At 45.4% G+C, this 22,450-nt stretch overlaps 1 protein-coding gene across 5 annotated transcripts in view; it reads right to left on the bottom strand.

Moving 5' to 3' along the window:
* The window catches only part of LOC132402194 (pre-B-cell leukemia transcription factor 1-like), a 465,767-nt gene that overhangs the window by 34,858 nt on the left and 408,459 nt on the right, over window positions 1-22,450 (bottom strand). For all 5 annotated transcript variants that reach the window (XM_059984902.1, XM_059984901.1, XM_059984904.1 and 2 more), the window contains one exon: window positions 11,484-11,570. In XM_059984902.1, the coding sequence (XP_059840885.1) occupies window positions 11,484-11,570 (87 nt within the window). The remainder of the gene's footprint in view (window positions 1-11,483; window positions 11,571-22,450) is intronic.

Here is a 22,450-nt window from a genome sequence, read left to right as displayed (position 1 = left end):
ATGAAACGATATAAGTCAGCTGCACCTTTCCTCATTCCCTGTCATACCCACTGTTGAATTTGAATGCATGCGAGGTCATCAGTTGTCTAAACGCAGCGATACCCTTGTGCCAGGGATCACTGGTTGGCCTTGGGTAACTGGCCGTCTCCCACGGCCAGTAGGAAATACTGTTGCTACTGGCCTGGAGCGCGGACAGATGGGTTCTGCCTCTAAACCTGTTTAGCACACCGAATGCTAAAATATTCGCAGACGACCTAATTTGGGCTCAGGGTTTCATAAGTAGCTGAGCAGCTACCTCGCTGTGATCTACTGAAAGCCATCCCTCGAGACAAACTTTTGTCAGCTGATAGATCCTACAAGGGGGGGGGGGGGGGGCGGGCAGACGCTCTGTTGCACTCCTCGCTCGGTCCGGTTGCTCTCTCCGAACTGTGACCGCCACGACCCTGGTATGTGGACCTCCGACCCTAACCTTGTCCTCTCACCCCACCCACAACCAGCTGCACCTGGCCAAGGCGTTTGGCGGCGGGAGGCTGGAGTTCGGGCCCAGAACTATCTAATGAAGCAATGAAGCCCTCAAAACTGCTTCGGTACCCTGAGTCCAAGCACTTAAAGACAAACCCACTGAGTTTTTTCAGTGGAAGAAATGTGAGCAAGCGGGACAGAAGCTGTGTTGAGAGCCATGACAACTAAATTGTGAAATAGAATGGACATAAGGAACCTCCTTCGAATATTGCTGTATTCCGGTCATGCTTAACATACCCCCCTCCCCCCCGTCAGCCGGTCTGCAAGAATATTGTTAATATTAAACTGGTCTGCGGTGCAAAAAAGGGTGGTGACCCCTGGTGTACATACATCATTTCTACTTCTGGGTTGCGGGGTTTTACTTCCGGTCTTTTCTGCCTGGTGCGCATGCGTGTGACTAACCGATTTAGTAGGTCGATCTTGCCTTTCACTAAGGCTGAGGTAAGGGATCTTGGGCTTAAAAAGGTTGGTGACCACTACTGTACAGCGTGTCAGCAGATCAAAATGCCAGGATCAGGTGACAGGACTGCCAAAGTGTTTCACTTTGAACTGCCTGAAGAGCAAGCTGGGTCACTCCAGCTCGACTTCTCAATGCTTTGAGGTCCAGACCTTTCATCTGCACAGTGGACACTTCCTCCACAGATGCTACCTGACTCATTGAATTCTTCCAGCATCTTGTGTATTCATCAATTGCTAAGGCCAGTTTAAACCGTATTTTGATAAATACGTGGATTTATCCACACAGCAAGAGGGGATTATTCCATGTTTTCATACAGAGGAACTACATGATTTAAGTGGACATCCTGTGATCTGCTTCTGTGTGCTCAGAAAGCCCTGTCGTATCATTGTGCAATTCAATGTAAATAGTAACCAAGACTGCTGTGTCTCCATCCCATATTATTCTTGATCAAGACAGTGTAACCATCTGGCTTTCTTCCTGGTTCTCCATCTCCATGTGGCTGGTAGATTAATTAGCTGCAAAACATCCTGATTGTTGAACTCAATACCTTGACCTTAAAGACAAGCATTTCATGCACCTTCTTTATTGCCCTATCAATTTGTGCACTGACTTTGAGGGTGCTATGGGCAGACTCCATGCTTGTTTAATTTTTGGATGACACAGCAGGCAGAGCCATTGTCTAAGAGCTCCGCAGTTAGGGGTTCAGTCCCAATTTTGATGCAGTTTGTGGGGAGTTTGTACATCTTCCCTGTTTATGTGTGTGCAAGACAGTAAGTTAATCATCAACTGCAAATTGCCCCAAGTGTGTAGGTGAGTGGGAGAATCTCAGGGGGAAAATTAACACAAATCTGGGGAGGATCGGGGGGGAGGGGAATGAGTGTAGGTTTGCAGTAAATAGGTGGTTGATGATTGACCCATGCTCGATGGGCTGAAAGGTCTGTATGACTCCATGAACTGCAAGTTTCAACAGAAATAGCAAAAGCAGGGACGGCAATGATCAGCTGAACACTCTCAGACACCAGCATCATGTGCCATGTGTGGTGAGAGCAAGAAGGTACAAGTAACCCACTCCCTGCAGGGCAGGAGGGAGGGGGGCTCCACCAGGGGTGGTAATAGAGCCTGCAATGGGACGACTGCCGGAGAACCCATGTTCGTCTCCAGAGCCCTATGTGAAAGAGAGCCCCATCAGAGCCTGACAAAGCAGAAGCAGGGATGGACACTTAGCCCCTTAAGGGCTGTAGCCCCAGCAATGAGCAATTGTTGGAGTAACTCATTGGATCATACAGCTTCTGCTCAGTAGCTCAAATGAAGTTAGCACAATAGTACTTCCAGAGAAGGAAGTATTTAAAGTTGATTCAGAGATCACCCCTGTTCTGGATATTGCTGTGTAAGGTCACACACATTAAGCTGGCATTGAGCAAGTGAAATCTCTTTAGTTTCCAGTGGTGGAGCTGGTATTCAGTGCTACACATTGCTATCCCTGCAGACAATGGACAATGCTTGAAATCCTAATACACCCTGTGATCAAACACCCTCCCCAACCATCTCCACTGCTGGTCACCGACAGGGGTGAAAGTGAGCCAGTCTTTGAGAGGACTCAGAATTACGTTACAATGGACAGAAAACTCTGAGATGTTTGCTGACATTTCCAGCCTGAAGTGCAGCTCCTTGTTGATGGGAGGGACCACGGGAGGCAGATAGGTGGGTTACAGTCAGGAAGGGGAAGAGGCAGGTACTAGAGAGTACCCCAGTGGCTGTACCCCTTGACAATAAGTACTCATGTTTGAGTACTGTTGGGGGGGGACAGCCTACCTGGTGGGAGTGACAGTGGCCGAGCCTCCGGCACAGAGGACGGCCCTGTAGCTCAGAAGGGTAGGGTTAGAAGAAAGAGGTCCATAGTAATAGGGGACTCAATAGTCAGGGGCTCAGACAGGCGTTTCTGTGGAGGTGACCGTGAGTCCCGGATGGTAATTTGCCTCCCTGGTGCCAGGGTTCGGGACGTTTCTGATCGCGTCCAAGATATCCTGAAGTGGGAGGGTGAAGAGCCAGAGGTCGTGGTACATGTAGGTACTAATGACATAGGAAGGAAAGGGGAAGAGGTCCTGAAACGAGAGTGTAGGGAGTTAGGAAGGCAGTTAAGAAGAAGGACCGCAAAGGTAGTAATCTCGGGATTACTGCCTGTGCCACGCGACAGTGAGAGTAGGAATAGAATTAGGTGGAGGATGAATGCGTGGCTGTGGGATTGGAGCAGGGGGCAGGGATTCAAGTTTCTGGATCATTGGGACCTCTTCTGGGGCAGGAGTGACCTGTTCAAGAAGGACGGGTTACACTTGAATCGTGGGGGGACCAATATCCTAGCGGGGAGGTTTGCTAGGGCTACAGGGCGGACTTTAAACTAGTAAGATGGGGGGGCGGGAGACTATTTGAGGAGACTATGGGAGAGGAGGTTAGTTCACCAGTGGAGCAAGTAAATAGACAGTGTGTGAGGGAGGAAAGGCAGGTGATGGAGAAGGGATGCGCTCAGCCCGAAGATGTAGGGGAGAAGAAAGAAAAGGATAATAAATTTGAATGCATTGTTAGGGATGGAAAGAGAGGAGGAGATGTATCTTAAATGTATCTATTTTAATGCTAGGAGCATTGTAAGAAAGGTGGATGAGCTTAAAGCGTGGATTGATACCTGGAATTATGATGTTGTAGCTATTAGTAAAACATGGTTGCAGGAAGGGTGTGATTGGCAACTAAATATTCCTGGATTTAGTTGCTTCAGGTGTGATAGAGTAGGAGGGGCCAGAGGAGGAGGTGTTGCATTGCTTGTCCTAGAAAATCTTATGGCGGTGCTTTGGAAGGATAGATTAGAGAGCTCCTCTAGGGAGGCCATTTGGGTGGAATTGAAGAATGGAAAGGTGCAGTAACACTGATAGGAGTGTATTATAGGCCACCTAATGGGGCGCGTGAGTTGGAAGAGCAAATGTGTAAGGAGATAGCAGATATTTGTAGTAAACACAAGGTGGTGATTGTGGGAGATTTTAATTTTCCACACGTAGACTGGGAAGCTCATTCTGTAAAAGGGCTGGATGGTTTAGAGTTTGTGAAATGTGTGCAGGATATGGGGCAGTGTTGGATCTCCTGTTAGGGAATGCGATAGGTCAGCTGACAGATGTATGTGTTGGGGAGCACTTCGGGTCCAGTGATCACAATAGCATTAGCTTCAATATAATTATGGAGAAGGACAGGACTGGACCTAGAGTTGAGATTTTTGATTGGAGAAAGGCTAACTTTGAGGGGATGCGAAGGGATTTAGAGAGAGTGGATTGGGTCAAGTTGTTTTATGGGAAGGATGTAATAGAGAAATGGAGTCATTTAAGGGTGAAATTATGAGGGTACAGAATCTTTATGTTCCTGTTAAGGTGAAAGGAAAGGTTAAAGGTTTGAGAGCACCATGGTTTTCAAGGGATATTAGAAATTTGGTTCAGAAAAAGAGGGATGTCTACAATAGATACAGGCAGCATGGAGTAAAGGAATTGCTCGAGGAATATAAAGAATGTAAAAGGAATCTTAAGAAAGAGATTAGAAAAGCTAAAAGAAGATACGAGGTTGGTTTGGCAAATAAGGTGAAAGTAAATCCGAAAGGTTTCTACAGTTATATTAAAAGCAAGAGGATAGTGAGGGATAAAATTGGCCTCTTAGAGAATCAGAGTGGTCAGCTACGTGTGGAACCGAAGGAGATGGGAGAGATTTTGAATGATTTCTTCTCTTCGGTATTCACTAAGGAGAAGGATATTGAATTGTCTAAGGTGTGGGAAACAAGTAAGGAAGTTATGGAACCTATGACAATTAAAGAGGTGGAGGTACTGGCGCTTTTAAGAAATTTAAAAGTGGATAAATCTCCGGGTCCTGACAGGATATTCCCCAGGACCTTGAGGGAAGTTTGTGTAGAAATAGCAGGAGCTCTGACGGAGATCTTTAATATGTCATTAGAAACAGGGATTGTGCCGGAGGATTGGCGTATTGCCCATGTGGTTCCATTGTTTAAAAAGGGTTCTAGAAGGAAGCCTAACAATTATAGACCTGTCAGTTTGACATCAGTGGTGGGTAAATTAATGGAAAGTATTCTTAGAGATAGTATTTATAATTATCTGGATAGACGGGATCTGATTAAAAGTAGCCAGCATGGATTTGTGTGTGGAAGGTCATGTTTGACAAACCTTATTGAATTTTTTGAAGAAGTTACGAGGAATGTTGACGAGGGTAAGGCAGTGGATGTAGTCTATATGGACTTCAGCAAAGCCTTTGACAAAGTTCCACATGGAAGGTTAGTTAAGAAGGTTCAGTCGTTAGGTATTAATGCTGGAGTAATAAAATGGATTCAACAGTGGCTAGATGGGAGATGCCAGAGAGTAGTGGTGGATAATTGTTTATCGGGATGGAGGCCGGTGACTAGCGGGGTGCCTCAGGGATCTGTTTTGGGCCCAATGTTGTTTGTAATATACATAAATGATCTGGATGATGGGGTGGTAAATTGGATTAGTAAGTATGCCGATGATACTAAGGTAGGAGGTGTTGTGGGTAATGAGGTGGATTTTCAAAGCTTGCAGGGAGATTTATGCCGGTTAGAAGAATGGGCTGAACATTGGCAGATGGAGTTTAATGCTGAGAAGTGTGAGGTTCTACATTTTGGCAGGAATAATCCAAATAGAACATACAGAGTAAATGGTAGGGCATTGAGGAATGCAGAGGAACAGAGAGATCTAGGAATAACAGTGCATAGTTCCCTGAAAGTGGAGTCTCATGTAGATAGGGTGGTGAAGAGGGCTTTTGGAACGCTGGCCTTTATAAATCAAAGCATTGAGTACAGAAGTTGGGATGTAATGCTACAAGGCATTGATAAGGCCAAATTTGGAATATTGTGTGCAGTTCTGGTCACCGAATTATAGGAAAGATATCAATAAATTAGAGAGAGTGCAGAGACGATTTACTAGGATGTTACCTGGGTTTCAGCAATTAAGTTACAGGGAAAGGTTGAACAAGTTAGGTCTCTATTCATTGGAGTGTAGAAGGTTGAGGGGGGATTTGATCGAGGTATTTAAAATTTTGAGAGGGATAGATAGAGTTGACGTGAACAGGCTGTTTCCATTGAGAGTAGGGGAGATTCAAACTAGAGGACATGATTTGAGAGTTAGGGGGCAGAAGTTTAAGGGAAACACGAGGGGGTATTTCTTCACTCAAAGAGTGATAGCTGTGTGGAATGAGCTTCCTGTAGAAGTAGTAGAGGCCAGTTCAGTTGTGTCATTTAAGGTAAAATTGGATAGGAATATGGACAGGAAAGGAGTGGAGGGTTATGGGCTGAGTGCGGGTAGGTGGGACTAGGTGAGATTAAGGGTTCGGCACGGACTAGGAGGGCCAAGATGGCCTGTTTCTGTGCTGTGATTGTTATATGGTTATATGGTTATATGGTTATATGTGATGGTCACCCCCGCTCTGTGGTTCCAATCACAGCCATGATACACAAAAATCACCCCAAGAATTTTTTTGCTGCTGGTGAGCTACTGCCCACCCATAGTCAAAAAGGGTCTTCAGCTACAAACCCTCTCCACTTGCCCCTCCTTCATCCAGCACCTCTGCATGATCCCTGCACATTTCCCCAGTCGTGTTGGTTCCCAGGAGGAATGCTGTTTAATAGCAATGTATAATCATTGCAGTAAGAATGAATCAACAACCTATACTGTAACTCACTCCCCTCCCCCCCCTTAGGATAAGACAACCTGCAACCATCATGGCAGTGTGGAGTTCAAACAGACAAAAGGAAGGAGGCGTGATAGAGCTGAGGTGAACCTGAAAGGGTAGTGTCCAGTGATCCATGCAAGGTGAACCAGGAGCAGCAGGAGCAGGGTGACTGGAAGTGGACTTAGCAATGTGAAGAGGGAGCTGACATGGCAGGATGAAGCTGAAATGACATGGATAATAGGTTTAGTGTAGAAAGTACTTGGTCAGCCTGGATATGATGGGCCAAATGGCCTGCATCCCTGCTGTATAACTATTATCTGTATCCAAGCAGGACATAAGCCAGAGCTTTGTGCTACAAATTGCGGCATAGTCAGTCTGCCCTTTTTTGTGGCAATCTCCTACCAAAGACAAGCACTTGGCATCATGCCAGCTGCAGTGTGACTCCATTCTTTCTAGGTCTGCATTTAAATAACGAGCACTAATAATCCCAATTTCTAACGATTTGGCTCCTATTATGTTGAGATGTCATCCGATTTTTTTAAATATAAGAATTGATACTTTGATGTTTGTACACATGGCAGCAAAGAATCCATAACCCTTGGGAAGCACAGTGGCACAACTAGTAGAGCTGCTTCCTCACAGTTCCAGAGACCCAGGTTCAATCCTGACCCTGAGTGCAGATGCTGTCTGTGTGGAGTTTGCATGTTCTTCCTGTGACAGCAATGTATTCCGCCTCTACTCTGGTTTCCTCTCACCTCCCAAACATCATGTGGGCATGTATGTTAATTGCACAAACAGGAGGAAATCTGCAGATGCTGGAAATTCAAGTATCACACACAAAACACTGGTGGAACGCAGCAGGCCAGGCAGCCTCCAGAGGAAGAAGTGCAGTCTATGTTTCAGGCCGAGACCTTTCATCAGGACTAACTGAAAGAAAAGATAGTAAGAGATTTGAAAGTGGGAGGGAGAGGGGGAGGGGAAATCCAAAATGATAGGAGAAGACAGGAGGGGGAGGGATAAGGCTAAGAGCTGGAAAGTTGATTGGCAAAAGGGACACACATCTGGAAAAGGGAAAGGATCATGGGATGGGAGGCCTAGGGAGAAAGAAAGGGGGAAGGGAGCACGAGAGGGAGATGGAGAACAGGCAAGGTGCGATTGTGGGAGGCACAGAGAGAGAAAAAAAGGAGAGAAAACAATAAAAAGGGGAGGGAAATAATAAATAAATAGATAGATAGATAGATAAATAAATAAATAAGGGATGGGGTAAGAAGGGGACGAGGGTCATTAATGGAAGTTAGAGAAATCAATGTTCATGCCATCAGGTTGGAGGCTACCCAAACGGAATATCAGGTGTTGTTCCTCCAACCTGAGTGTGGCTTCATCTTGACAGTAGAGGAGGCCATGGATAGGCATATTAGAATAGGAATGGGATGTGGAATTAAAATGTGTGGCCACTGGGAGATCCTGCTTTCTCTGGCGGACAGAGCGTAGCCTAGCATAGAGCGTAGGTGTTCAGTGAAATGGTCAGGTCTTACCAATATATAGAAGGCCGCACTGGGAGCACCTGACACTGTATATCACACCAGCCGACTCACAAGTGAAGTGTCGCCTCACCTGGAAGGACTGCCTGGGACCCTGCCCTGAATTGTTGTGAGGGAGGAAGTGTAAGGACAGGTGTTGTACTTGTTCCACTTACAAGGATAAGTGCCAGAAGGGAGATCGGTGGGAAGGGATGGGGTGGAAGAATGGACAAGGGAGTCGTGTAGGGAGCAATCCCTGTGGAAAGCAGAAGGGGGGGAGGGAAAGATTCGCTTGGCAGCTCTCACAGCTACCTGCAGAAATCCTCTTCCCACCCTGTCTCTTGCAAAAATGCCATTCCCTTCTCACAATTCCTCCATCTCCGCCGCATCTGCTCTCAGGATGAGGCTTTTCATTCCAGGACGAAGGAGATGTCTTCCTTTTTTAAAGGGGCTTCCCTTCCTCCACCATCAACTCTGCTCTCAAACAGATCTCTCCCATTTCACGGACATCTGCTCTTACCCCATTCTCCCACCACCCCACTCGGGATAGGGTTCCCCTTGTCCTCACCTACCACCCCACCAGCCTTTAGGTTCAACATATAATTCTCCGTAACTTCCGCCATCTTCAACGGGATCCCACCACCAAGCACATCTTTCCCTCCACCCCCTTTCTGCTGTCCGCAGGGATCACTCCCTACACGACTCCCTTGTCCATTTGTCCCCCTCATCCCTTCCTACCGACCTCCCTCCTGGCACTTATCCTTGCAAGCTGAACAAGTGCTACACCTTCCCTTACACTTCCTCCCTCACCACCATTCAGGACCCCAGGCATTCCTTCCAGGTGAGGCAACACTTCACCTGTGAGTCGGCTGGTGTGGTATATTGCGTCTGGTGCTCCCGGTGTGGCCTTTTATATATTGGTGAGACCGGATGCAGACTGGGAGACTGTTTTGCTGAACACCTCCACTCTGTCTGCCAGAGAAAGCAGGATCTCCCAGTGGCCACATATTTTAATTCCATGTCCAACCTGATGGCATGAACATTGATTTCTCTAACTTCTGTTAATGCCTCTCCTCCCCTTCTTACCCCATCCCTTATTTATTTATGTATCTATTTATTTATTTCTCCCCTTCTCTTTTTTCTCTCTCCTTTTTTTCTTTCTCTGCCCCTCTCACAATCATTCCTTGCCTGTTCTCCATCTCCCTCTAGTGCTCCCTTCCCACTTTCTTTCTCCCTAGGCCTCCTGTCCCATGATCCTTTCCTTTCTCCAGCTGTGTATCCCTTTTGCCAATCAACTTTCCAGCTCTTAGCTTTATCCCTCCCCCTCCTGTCTTCTCCTATCATTTTGAATTTCCCCTCCCCCTCCCATTTTCAAATCTCTTGCTATCTCTTCTTTCAGTTAGTCCTGACAAAGGGTCTCGACCCGAAACGTCGACTGTACTTCTTCCTATAGATGCTTACAAACAAGCTGGATGTACTCAGTAGGCCAGGCAGCATCCATTGAAACTAGCATTCAACATTTTGGGCCGAGACACTTTGTCAGGACTGATTCTCCCGTCACCACAACAGGGACCGTGTTCCCCTTGTCCTCACCTACCACCCCACCAGCTTCCGGATCCAGCATATTATCCTCCGCAACTTCTGCCACCTTCAACAGGACCCCACCACTAAGCACATGTTTCCCCCTCTACCTCTCTCTGCTTTTCGCAGGGATCGTTCCCTCCATGACTGCCTGGTCCACACGTCCCTCCCCACAGATCTCCCACCTGGCACTTATCCCTGCAAGCATAAGTGCTACACCTGTCCCTACACCTCCTCACTTATCACCATTCAGGGCTCCAAACAGTCCTTCCAGGTGAGTCCTTCACTTGTGAGTCTGTTGGGGTAATTTGTTGTATCTGGTGCTCCCGGTGCAGCCTCCTCTACATCGGCGAGACCCGACGCAGATTGGGGGACCGCTTCGTCGAGCACCTCCACTCCGTCTGCCACAACAGACAGAATCTCCTGGTTGCCACCCACTTCAACTCTGCTTCACATTCCCATTTGGATATGTCCATACATGGCCTTCTCTACTGCCATGATGAGGCCAAACTCAGGTTCTCAGGTTGGAGGAGCAACATCTCATATACAATCTGGGTAGTCTCCAGCCCCTTGGCATGAACATCGAATTCTCCAACTTCTGGTAATTCCCTCCCTCTCCCTTCCCCCATTCCACTTTCAGTCTGCCTCCTCTTTTAGCTGCCTATCACCTCTCTCATTTTTCTGCCTTCTTCTACTACCCATAGTGCTTTCCCCTTACATCCCTTCTTCACCTCTCCTGCCTATCCCTTCCCTGCTTCCCCTCCCCTACCCCTTGATCTTTCCTCTGATTGGTTTTTCACCTTCCACCCTCCCCCCATCTTCTTTATGGGACCCCTGCTCCCTCCTTCTTCAGTCCTGATGAAGGATCTCGGCCTGAAACGTTAACTGCTCGTTTCAATGGACCTGCTGAGTCCATCCAGCTTGTTCGTCCGTGTTGATTTGACCACAGCATCTGCAGTGTACTTTGTGTTTCCTATAGATGCTGCCTGGCCTGCTGCATTCCACCAGCATTTTGTGTGTGTTGCACGTAGGTTAATTGGCTGATGCGAATTGCCCCTGGTGTGTAGGCAAGTGACAGACTGTCGGGAAATAGGGGAGAACAGAGGAGACTGAATGGCCCATTTCTGTGCTGTATCTCTTTAGGGCAGGGTTTCCCAACCTGGGCTCCACCCACCCCTCGGTTAATGTTAGGGGCTCATTGCATGAAAAAGGTTGGGAACTGCTGCTCTAGGGTCAATAAGCATCCCCCTTTCATCCTGAGATGCTTGAAATGCTGAATACATTGCTCCTGCAGCATACTCCCTCTTGCAGCTACATCTGGCAAGCATTCCTGCACTGCAGACTTAGTTGGTTGTCCATAGCACCAGTTCACACCTAGAATTGATAGTTTATCAATGCTACATTGATAAATCTGTATCTACCTGTCCCAAAACAGGAAGTTAGAGGCTTATCATTGCAGCTATGGTTACGAAACTGAGGATTTGATCCTTGGACTCTAGGTGATGGGTGACGCTGAAGTTCTAAAGGCTCTTGGTGGTTGTCAGGGCGGCTGGGGAGGAAAGTGACACCTTGCCTCTCCTTGCTGCTGTTCAGTGCACTGGATGACATGGCCCCCGGCGCTGGCGCTGGCTCTGCAGCCCACACCCCCATCTTTGAGACCAGCCAGTAACACTCACTCTCTAAGCTTGTACATGATGAGCGGCCAGCAGGGCGTGGAGCAGGAGGGCTGCAGGAGCCCACCGATCTGTAGCGTGTCTCTGTACCTTCAGATGAGAGAAGGGGAGAAGATTAACAAAAGGCATAAAGATAGCACACATTATGGACATTCTAGACAAAGCTGATGATGGAAAAGGCATTGTCAGGTGGGAAGGGTGGGAATGTTGGGAGAGGGAACATTACAACATCACTCCAGTGATGCGGAGAGCTTGCAGTTCTCTGCATCACTGGATGCACCACGCCCACGTAATCTGACAAACTCATTCAAAAGCACTTATGGTCTCACTTACAACAACACAGCCAGCCACTGCTTTCCTGTTGACAGGAAGAGGTGCACAAAATGATAATCCAACAGGCAGATCTGTTGGCCATTCATACAGTTACATAGAGCAGTACAGAACAATAACAGGCCCTTCTAATTAGGATAATGATAGATAATTAAACTAATTCCTTCTGCCTGCACACCGTCTATATCCTTTCCCATTCCACATATTCATGTTCCTACCTAGGAGCTGCTTAAAACCACTTTCATACCTGTCTCCACCCCTTTGCCTGGCAGCACATTCCAGGCACTCACCACTCTGTGTTTAAAATTTGCCCCGCACATCTCCTTTGAACTTCCCCCACTCACCTGAAATGCATGTCCTTTAACCATATAACCATATAACAATTACAGCATGGAAACAAGCCATCTTGGCCCTTCGAGTCTGTGCCGAACGCTTACTCTCACCTAGTCCCACTGACCCGCACTCAGCCCATAACCCTCCATTCCTTTCCTGTCCATATACCTATTCAATTGTACTTTAAATGACAATATTGAACCTGCCTCTACCACTTCCACTGGAAGCTTGTTCCACACAGCTACTCTGAGTAAAGAAATTCCCCCTCATGTTACCCCTAAAATTTTGCCCCCTAACTCATAACTCATGTCCTCTTGTTTGAATCTCCCCTACTCTCAATGGAAAAAGCCTATCAATGTCAACTCTATCTATCCCCCTCATAATTTTAAATACCTCTATCAAGTCCCCCCTCAACCTTCTATGCTTCAAAGAATAAAGACCTAACTTGTTCAACCTTTCTCTCTAACTTAGGTGCTGAAACTCAGGTAACATTCTAGTAAATTTCCTCTGTACTCTCTCTATTTTGTTGACATCTTTCCTATAATTCACTGAACAGAACTGTACACAATACTCCAAATTTGGCCTTACCATTGCCTTGAACAATTTTAACATTACATCCCAACTCCTCTACTCAATGCTCTGATTTATAAAGGCCAGCATACCAAAAGCTTTCTTCACCACCCTATCCACATGAGTTTCCGCCTTCAGGGAATTATCCACCATTATTCTTAGATCACTCTGTTCTACTGTATTCCTCAATGCCCTACCATTTGAATCGGGAGGAAGTTACAGCTTGTGATTCAGCTGGGATCTCAGAGAATTCGACCGTTGTAGGTAGGATTTAAGCCTACCTGGTCAATACCTGTGGAGGAGGGGGAACTGCGCAGGCGCGAATGACGTCAGCGTCGAGCGCGCACTTTAAAAGACAGGACTTCTTTTCAGAGCGGGCAGCGGAGTCCATGGAAGCCGAGTCCTGGGCTTTGGCTAAGTGGGCTTCGGCGTAAGGGGACTTCGGTAAGCCTGTGTGATTGCTCGCTGAGGGGAAGAAGGTAAGGTCGCTAGGTGCTTTTTAGACTTATTCTATCAATCCAGTTCAGGTATGGGGGAAGACAGTCAGAGCAGTGGTGTGCTCCGTATGCAGTATGTGGGAAGTCAGGATCAACACAGTTGTCCCTGATGACCACACCTGCAAAAGGTGCGTCTAGCTGCAGCTCCTATCAGCCCGAGTTAGGGAGTTGGATCGGGAGCTGGATGAACTACGGATCATTCGGGAGGCAGAGGCAGAGATAGATAGGAGTTATCAGGAGGTAGTCACACCAAAAATCCAAGAAGTAGGCAGATGGGTGACTGTCCAGAGAGGCAGGGGGAGCAGGCAGAGAGAGCAGAGCACCCCTGCGGCCATTCCCATTAACAATAAGTATACCGTACTGGATACTGTTGATGGGGATGACCTACCAGGAATGAGTTGTAGTGGTCCTGCCTCTAGCACAGAGGTTGAACCCTCAACTAGGAAGGGGGGGAGGGAAGAGAAGAGAGCGATAGTTTTAGGGGATTCTATAGTCAGGGGGGCAGATAGGAGATTTTGTGGGGCAGATCGGGAGTCTCGGATGGTATGTTGCCTCCCTGGTGCCAGGGTCTGGGACATCTCAGATCGGGTGCAGGCTATTCTTGAGAACGAGGGCATGAACCCAGATGTAGTGGTCCATGTAGGGACCAATGATGTAGGTAAGGTGAGTGAGGGTGTCCTGCTTAGAGAGTTCAGGGAGTTAGGAGTGAAGCTGAAAGGCAGGACCTCCAGGGTGACAATCTCAGGATTGCTACCTGTGCCACATGCGAGTGAGGCGAAGAATAGAATGATTATGCACATTAATACGAGGCTGAGAGCATGGTGCAGGAAGGAAGGGTTCAGGTTTTTGGATAATTGGTCTTTGTTCCAGGGAAGTTGGGATCTGTTTCGAAGGGACGGTCTACATCTGAACTGGAGGGGTACTAACATTCTTGCAGGAATGTTTGCCAGTGCTGCTCGGGGGGGGGGGGGGGGGGGTTTAAACTAGATGTGCAGGGGGCAGGGATCCAGAATACGAGAGAGGATGATATGATGAAGGATAAGGGACAGGTGGGGAATACACATTTCCCAAATATTAATTGTGTAAAGGAGAAAGGTGAGACAGAACATGTGTTGGAAAAGTTACATGCACAGAGGGTTGGTCAGAAGGAGCATGGGGTTAAATGTGTAGAAGGTTTGGGTGATCTTGAGAAGGTCATCAAAATTCAAGGTGCAATTAGCCCGATGGAAGTTCAAGGAGCTGGGTTAGGTACAATAGACAGTGTTTTAAGCAAAGAGAGGAGGAATGGGCTAAGAATTCTATATATTGAATGCGCGTAGTGTCAGAAATAAGACAGATGAGCTTGAAGCTCAGATGAAAATGGGGAACTACGATATTGTTGGGATAACGGAGACATGGCTGCAAGGGGATCAGGCCTGGGAATTGAGTGTACCAGGGTATACGTGCTATCGTAGAGACAGAAATATGGGAAGAGGGGGTGGGGTGGCCCTGTTGGTGAGGAATGAGATTCAGTCCTTAGCAAGGGGTGACTTAGGAACAGGGGAAGTAGAGTCTGTGTGGATTGAGCTGAGGAACAGTAAGGGTAAAAAGACCCTAATGGGTGTTGTGTACAGGCCCCCAAACAGTAGCGTGGATATTGGGTACAAGTTGATTAGGGAGTTAACATTGGCATGTGCTAAAGGTAATGCAGTCGTTATGGGAGATTTCAACATGCAGGTGAACTGGGAGAATCAGGTAGGTGCTGGACCCCAGGATAGGGAGTTTGTGGAGTGTCTAAGGGATGTATTTTTGGAACAGCTTGTGCTTGAGCCAACCAGGAACGAGGCTATTTTGGACTTGGTGATGTGTAATGAACAGGAATTGATAAGTGATCTTGAAGTAAAGGAGCCATTAGGAAGTAGTGATCATAACATGATAAGTTTTTATCTACAATTTGAGAGGGATAAGGGCAGATCAGAGGTGTCAGTGTTGCAATTAAATAAAGGAGACTACGGAGCCTTGAGGGAAGAGCTGGCCAAAGTTAAATGGGCGGATGCCCTGGCAGGAAAGACAGTGGATCAGCAGTGGTAGATATTCTTGGGGATAATACAAAAGATGCAAAAGCAGTTCATTCCAATGAGAAGGAAGGATTCAAAGAGGGGGAAGGGGCCACAGTGGTTGACAAAGGAAGTCAGAGATTGTATAGCATTAAAGAAAAAGAAGTATGACAGGGCTAAGATGAGTGGGAATACAGATGATTGGGAAAGTTTTAAGGAACAGCAGATCTTAACTAAAAAAGCAATACGGAGAGAAAAAATCAGGTATGAGCTCAGTCTAGCCAGGAATATAAAAGGGGATAGCAAAAGCTTTTTTAGCTATGTGAAGAGAAAGAAGATAGTTAAGAACAATGTTGGCCCCTTGAAGAATGAATTGGAAGAAATTGTTATGGGAAACAGGGAAATGGCAACAGAATTTAAATGCGTGCTTTAGATCTGTCTTCACCAGGGAGGACACAAGCAATCTCCCAGATGTATGGATGGCCCAGGGTCATAAGATATCAGAGGAATTGAAACAGATTGACATTAGGAAAGAAACTGTGATGAGTAGACTGATAGGACTGAAGGCTAATAAATCCCCGGGTCCAGATGGTCTGCATCCGAGGGTTCTAAAAGAGGTGGCTCAGGAAATTGCGGATGCATTGGTAATCATTTTCCAATGTTCCTTAGATTCAGGATCAGTTCCTGAAGATTGGAGAGTGGCTAATGTTATCCCACTTTTCAAGAAGGGAGGGAAGGAGAAAACGAAGAAGTATTGCCCTGTTAGCCTAATGTCAGTCGTGGGGAAGATGCTTGAGTCCATTATTAAGGACGAAATAGTGGCATATCTTGATGGCAGTAATAGGATTAGGCCGAGCCAGCATGGATTTACCAAGGGAAAATCATGCTTGACTAATCTGTTGGAGTTTTTTGAGGGTGTAACAAGGATGTTAGACGAGGGTAAGCCAGTGGATGTAGTGTACCTAGATTTTCAGAAGGCATTTGATAAGGTGCCACATAGGAGATTGGTGAGTAAAATCAGAGCTCATGGCATTGGGGGCAGGGTTTCAACATGGATAGAAAACTGGTTGGCAGATAGAAAGCAAAGGGTAGCAGTGAATGGGTGTTTGTCGGACTGGCTGGAGGTGACTAGTGGGGTACCACAGGGCTCTGTATTGGGACAACAGCTCTTTACGATTTATGTCAACGATTTAGATCAGGGCATTGAAAACTATATCAGCAAGTTTGCTGACGATACTAAACTGGGTGGCAGTGTGACATGTGAAGAGTACGTTAGGAGAATACAGAGAGACTTGGATAGGCTGGGTGAGTGGGCAGATACTTGGCAGATGTCATTCAATGTGAATAAATGTGAAGTTATCCACTTTGGAAGTAGGAACAAGAGGGCTGAGTATTGTCTGAACGGTGTAGAGTTAGGTAAGGGAGAAATGCAAAGAGACCCAGGAGTCCTAGTTCATCAGTCAGTGAAGGTGAATGAGCAAGTGCAACAGGCAGTGAAGAGGGCAAATGGAATGTTGGCCTTTGTTACAAGGGGAATTGAGTACAAGAGCAAGGATGTCCTTTTGCATTTGTACAGGGCCCTGGTGAGACCACACCTGGAATATTGTGTTCAGTTTTGGTCTCCAGGTTTAAGGAAGGACATTCTGGCAATTGAGGAAGTGCAGCGTAGATTCACTAGGTTGAATCCTGGAATGGCAGGGCTGTCTTACGCAGAGAGATTGGAGAGATTGGGCTTGTACACACTGGAATTGAGGAGATTGAGAGGGGATCTGATTGAAACGTTTAAGATAATTAAAGGATTTGATAGGATTGAGGCAGGAAATATGTTCCAGATGTTGGGAGAGTCCAGTACCAGAGGGCATGGATTGAGAATAAGAGGTCAGTTATTTAAAACAGAGTTGAGGAAGAGCTTCTTCTCCCAGAGAGTTGTGGAGGTGTGGAATGCACTGCCTCGGAAGACGGTGGAGGCCAATTCTCTGGATGCTTTCAAGAAGGAGCTGGATAGATATCTGATGGATAGGGGAATCAAGGGATATGGGGACAAGGCAGGGACTGGGTATTCCTAGTGAATGATCAGCCATGATCTCAGAATGGCGGTGCAGACTCGAGGGGCCGAATGGTCTACTTCTGCACCTATTGTCTATTGTCTATTGTCATTTATCATGTATGTTCTATTTTGATTAGTCCTACCAAAATGTAGCACCTCACACTTATCAGCATTAAACTCCATCTGCTATCTTTCAGCCCACTCTTCTAACTGGCCCAAATCTCTCTGCAAGCTTTGAAAACCTTCTTCATTATCCACAACGCCACCTATCATCGTATCATCTGCATACTTACTTATCCAATTTACCACCCCATCATCCAGATCATTAATGTATATGACAAACAACATTGGACCCAGTACAGATCCCTGAGGCACACCACTAGTCACTGGCCTCCAACCTGACTAACAGTTATCCACCACTACTCTCTGGCATCTCCCATCCAGCCACTGTTGAATCCATTTTACGACTTCAATATTAGCACTTAAAGATTGAACCTTCCTAGCTAACCTTCCATGCGGAACCTTGTCAAAGGCCTTACTGAAGTCCATATAGACAACATCCACTGCTTTACCCTTGTCAACTTTCCTAATAACCTGTTCAAAAAATTCAATAAGATTTGTCAAACATGACCTTCCACACACAAATCCATGTTAACTGTTCCTAATCTGACCCTGTCTATCCAGATAATTATATATACCATCTCTAAGAATACTTTCCATTAATTTACTCACCTCTGACATCAACTCAGTGCTAGATAATTGCTAGGTTTACTCTTAGAACCCTTTTTAAACAATGGAACAACATGAGCAATAGAAATAGACATTTTGACCATGGGAAAATGATACCAGTTTTCTAACCTATCTATGACTTTCAGAAACTTATGCACTTATATCAGGTCTTCTGTTAGCTTCTGCAAATCCTGACACAACAGCCCTAGTTGATCCAACCTGGCCGAGTTCAATTTATGGGATATTGCTTGAGAACAACAGAGATTGCTGTCCAATGGTCTTACAATGCCCCAAGTTGCCTTATTGCATGTGTGACATTTTTCCAAGAACTATGTGGCAAGATACTTCACAACTACCCTAGTCTATTTCCTCTTTTTGAACTATGGACTGAATGACTGAGTTTAACCTACCACACTTACTATTAGTGATTGCTGGTAATGTTCAAAGTTCAAAGTATTTTTGTGGCAGAGCATTCCACAGATTCACTACTCTCTGGCTAAAAAATATCCTCCTTACCTCTGTTCTACAAGGCTGCCCCTCAATTTTGAGACTGTGCCCTATAGTTCTGGATATCCCCACATGGGAAGCATCCTTTCCACATCCATCCTATCTGGTCCTTTCAACATTCAGTAAGTTTCAATGAGATCCCCCCGCATTCTTCTAAATTCCCTCTCAGATAACAACACATCCTTTTCACCATATCATTTGATGCTCTGACCAATCAAAGTACATACATGTCACCGCATACAACCCTGAGGTTCTTTTTCTAGTGGGTATATTTAGCAAATCAATCTATAGGACAGAGTCTGTAAAGAGCAAACATCAGGAACCGCATGAAGAAACTCTTCTCGGGCTTCCAGCCAAGTACAGACATCTATTCTAACCAATGTTTCAATGACAAACTCTGGATGATGGCAGAGTTGATCATCGAAACATAGATTCTAATTGATACCTATACCTAGTTTGAAGCCAGAGAAGAGTTTATTTGTCATATACGCCAGGAAAGCACTAGATCCTTTTTCTTCTGGAACTGAAAAATGTAAACAAACTGTGCAAACGCAGATATAAATAAATAGCAATAAATAAGGAGCATTAAGCAACAATATAACAGAGTCTTTAAATGAGTGTAGCTATCCCTTTTTGATAGTTGAGGGGATATAATTGTTCTTGAAGCTGGTGGTGCAAGTCCTGAGGCACCTGTACCTTCTACCTGAGCTCTAACTTCAATCGGAATTGATTTTTTTGCTCTTAAAATAGTCTTCTATAGGTGGTACCTGGACTTCTTGTATATCACCAGTCTTGAATGCCTCAGCAGACTATGTTGGTTTATCACAATGTCTGGTTTGGGTATGTCCGACATGACCACCAGATGTCCCAGGACTGGTGAGCAGGATTGAGACAGAACCACCTTATCTGTGCACCATGATGGGTAAATCATGAAACATGTTCCACCTCCTTTACCTTTAAAAGAGTAAGCTGTCCTGTTTATTGGTGAATGGTGAAGCCTTCTGGCTGCAGCCCATGCTGCGTCCGAAATGACAGTGCTGAACCATGTTTTCATGAAGCGAAGTACACAATATCCTTGCTGTCCCTTTGATTCTGTAATCTTGCTCTGAGATCTTCAGTTTTATTTTCCAGCAGATTAATCAGGAGTGGGGACTAAGGCCTCTACATTTCAATCGTACCTACAGACTGGCCACCTTGCCACACTTCAGTCTTCTTAAAGAGGAACGGCACTGATGACCTGAGTCTGCCATCTAGGGTCTGCTGTATTTGAAGATCAATAGATTTTGTAAACATCTTACAACAATGTTGCTTACTGCAGTACCCGTAGCTGGGACAGAGGATTTCAGCTGTAGTAGTACTAAATGAGAATATTTGATGATTCCCATTGGAGCTGCTCACAAAGTGTTGCCATCTTAAACTTTTGATGATTGCATCTTCTAAATCTTTATTTTCATTGTAGCATTAAAGATGAATGCTGATACTGTTATGTACACCTAGGGTTCATTTTATCTGTGGACTGTCACTTTAAAACGCTGGGAGAATGAGACTGATATTTGCTCTATTGGATTTCTACTAACTACAGTGTGTTTGGACTTTGCAAGGACATTGCCTGCTTCCGAGTTGCAATGCTGAAGAGAGATGGACAATCTCTCTGCAGCTTGTTTACATTTTTCCTGCGGCTTGTTTTGAATATACAAGGACACACAGAAAGACACAGCTCAGAGTCAAGATGCATTTGGTCAATGGAAGACACCTGTGAGTCAGTCACTGGTTTAAACTTTCGGAAGCCCAAAAGGGGTGAGTTAAGATCGATCCAGAGTATTGATAAATGACTCTCACAAGTTTTCTGCAACTAGACCAGGTTTTCAGGAAGAGAAGAGAGGAAGGTTTGGAACAGAAGAAACCTAGTGACAAAGAGATCACTGTTTGGACTCCCTCTCTAAGCAGCCTGTAAGAGTGAGTTTGTTTCCATTCAGCTACAGAAGTGTGAATGTCACTTAGAATCCACAGGAGTGGGTTCTCTGGTGAGGGGAAAATCTTTGTGAGTACCACATGTGTGTTTACCCTTTTGTCTGGGTGTGGTAGTTCACTGAAGAAAGGCACCCCTGTGGTAAATCACTGTTGGAGTTATTTCATGTTGTGGAACTGGATAAGTGGCTATCACGTTGTGTGTTTGGGGTAACATTGTGGAATCTACTGGTGTGTCGACCCTTGCCTGGGTGGTGGTTCCCTTGAAGATGGTCCCCTTTGTGATAAGCTACTGTTGGTGATAATCCATAAATGGATTTTGTTTGAGTATCCTGTGGCCACCACTTTGAGATGTCCTGTTGCTGAATTCAGGTGTGGTACCACTTGTGTTGGAAGGATATTCATTGAAGATCACTGTCAGTGATACTTCATGTGGGGAGTGGAACAACTTCGGAACTAAAACCTACTGCTATTGTTACTTTGTATTGCTGTTGTGGAGTCTGTAGAATATTGACATAATTGCTTTCTCACAACATACGCCTTTGGATTACAAATCTCTCTCTCTTACCAACAACAGCAACCTCATGCATTGAACTGAACTTTCTCACATAAGACTGTATCATTTACCATCTAAGCTTGAATGAGTTTGGGGTTTAATATTTACACACTTATATATTCATAAACTCTGCTAACCTGTTTGATTTATCTGGTTTTATTACTATATTACATAGATACTTATAAATAGTGTTTTGTTAATAGTAAAACCAGACTCCGGGTGTATTCCATTTCTGCTGGTTCTTTTAACCCATTACGGGGTACGTAACAATACTTTCAAATTCTTTATAGTCCTTAACTTGTTGAAGAAGTGAAATCATTTCATTTTCACTCTTGGCCGTTTCTGGCATCTCCAAGCCTATACGCTTGAATCCTTAGTGAGCAAAACAGTTCTGAATTGCCTTTCTGTTTATTTCTCACCAACTAGTGACAAAAATGACTACTTTTTGAACACTAACACACACAAATAGACTATTTTAAAAATCTGTTCTCTCTAAGCACAATGTAGTGTCTAACAGCTACACAAGTGATCATTTCAGAGGATCTGTTTTGGATGCCATTACAAAGAAAGTACAGCAGCACCTCTGCTTTCTTAGAAGTTTACAAAGATTTGGCATGTCATCTAAAACTTTGACAAACTTCTATAGATGTATAGTGGAGAGTAGACTGATTGGTATGGCCTGGTATGGAAATACCAATGCCCTTGAACAGAAAAGCCTACAAAAATTAGTGGATATAGGTAAAACCCTTCACACCATTAAGCACAACTACATAGAATGCTCTCACAGTAAAGCAGCATCCATTATCAAGGACCCAAGCCATGCTGTCTTCTCACTGCTGCCATCAGGAAGGTGGTACAGGAATCTCAGCACCCACACCACCAGGGTTCTGGAATAGTCATTATCCCCAACTATCAAACTCTTGAACCAGACAGGATAAATTCACCCGCCCCATTATTGAACTGTTTCCACAATCTCGTCATCTCCTATTCTCAATATTTATTGCTTATCTTTTATAAATAAATTCATAATAATGAAAAAATATTATGAAGTTTAAATCTTCTCTTCGACAGGAGTTCAGTGAAACCTTCTCTCACTGCTCCCCATCTATAATTCCTTCGGCCCTTCAACTTTTCGATCATATTTTGACCCAGACCCGCTATTACAGCCATATATCCTTCCTTGGAACGTGTCTCCGCCGCCAACTGACTCCAGTTGGCTTCAGGATCCGTTTTCGAGCTTCTCAATTTGGACCTTCTGAGGATCCCAGGTACTCACATTTAATTGACTCTGCCTCCCGTTGTTTCTCTCGTCGAGCTCTGAGGGCGACACTCTCTACCATGAGAAGGTACCTGGCATCCCTTCCACGCCTCCGGGACACCTTTTTCTCCATTTGCAA

The sequence above is a fragment of the Hypanus sabinus genome, chromosome 11 (genome assembly GCF_030144855.1).
Source record: "Hypanus sabinus isolate sHypSab1 chromosome 11, sHypSab1.hap1, whole genome shotgun sequence".
Classification (NCBI taxonomy): Eukaryota; Metazoa; Chordata; class Chondrichthyes; order Myliobatiformes; family Dasyatidae; genus Hypanus; species Hypanus sabinus.
The sequence above is the reverse complement of the archived record's forward strand: the minus strand, read 5'-3'. Positions and strand labels throughout refer to the sequence as shown.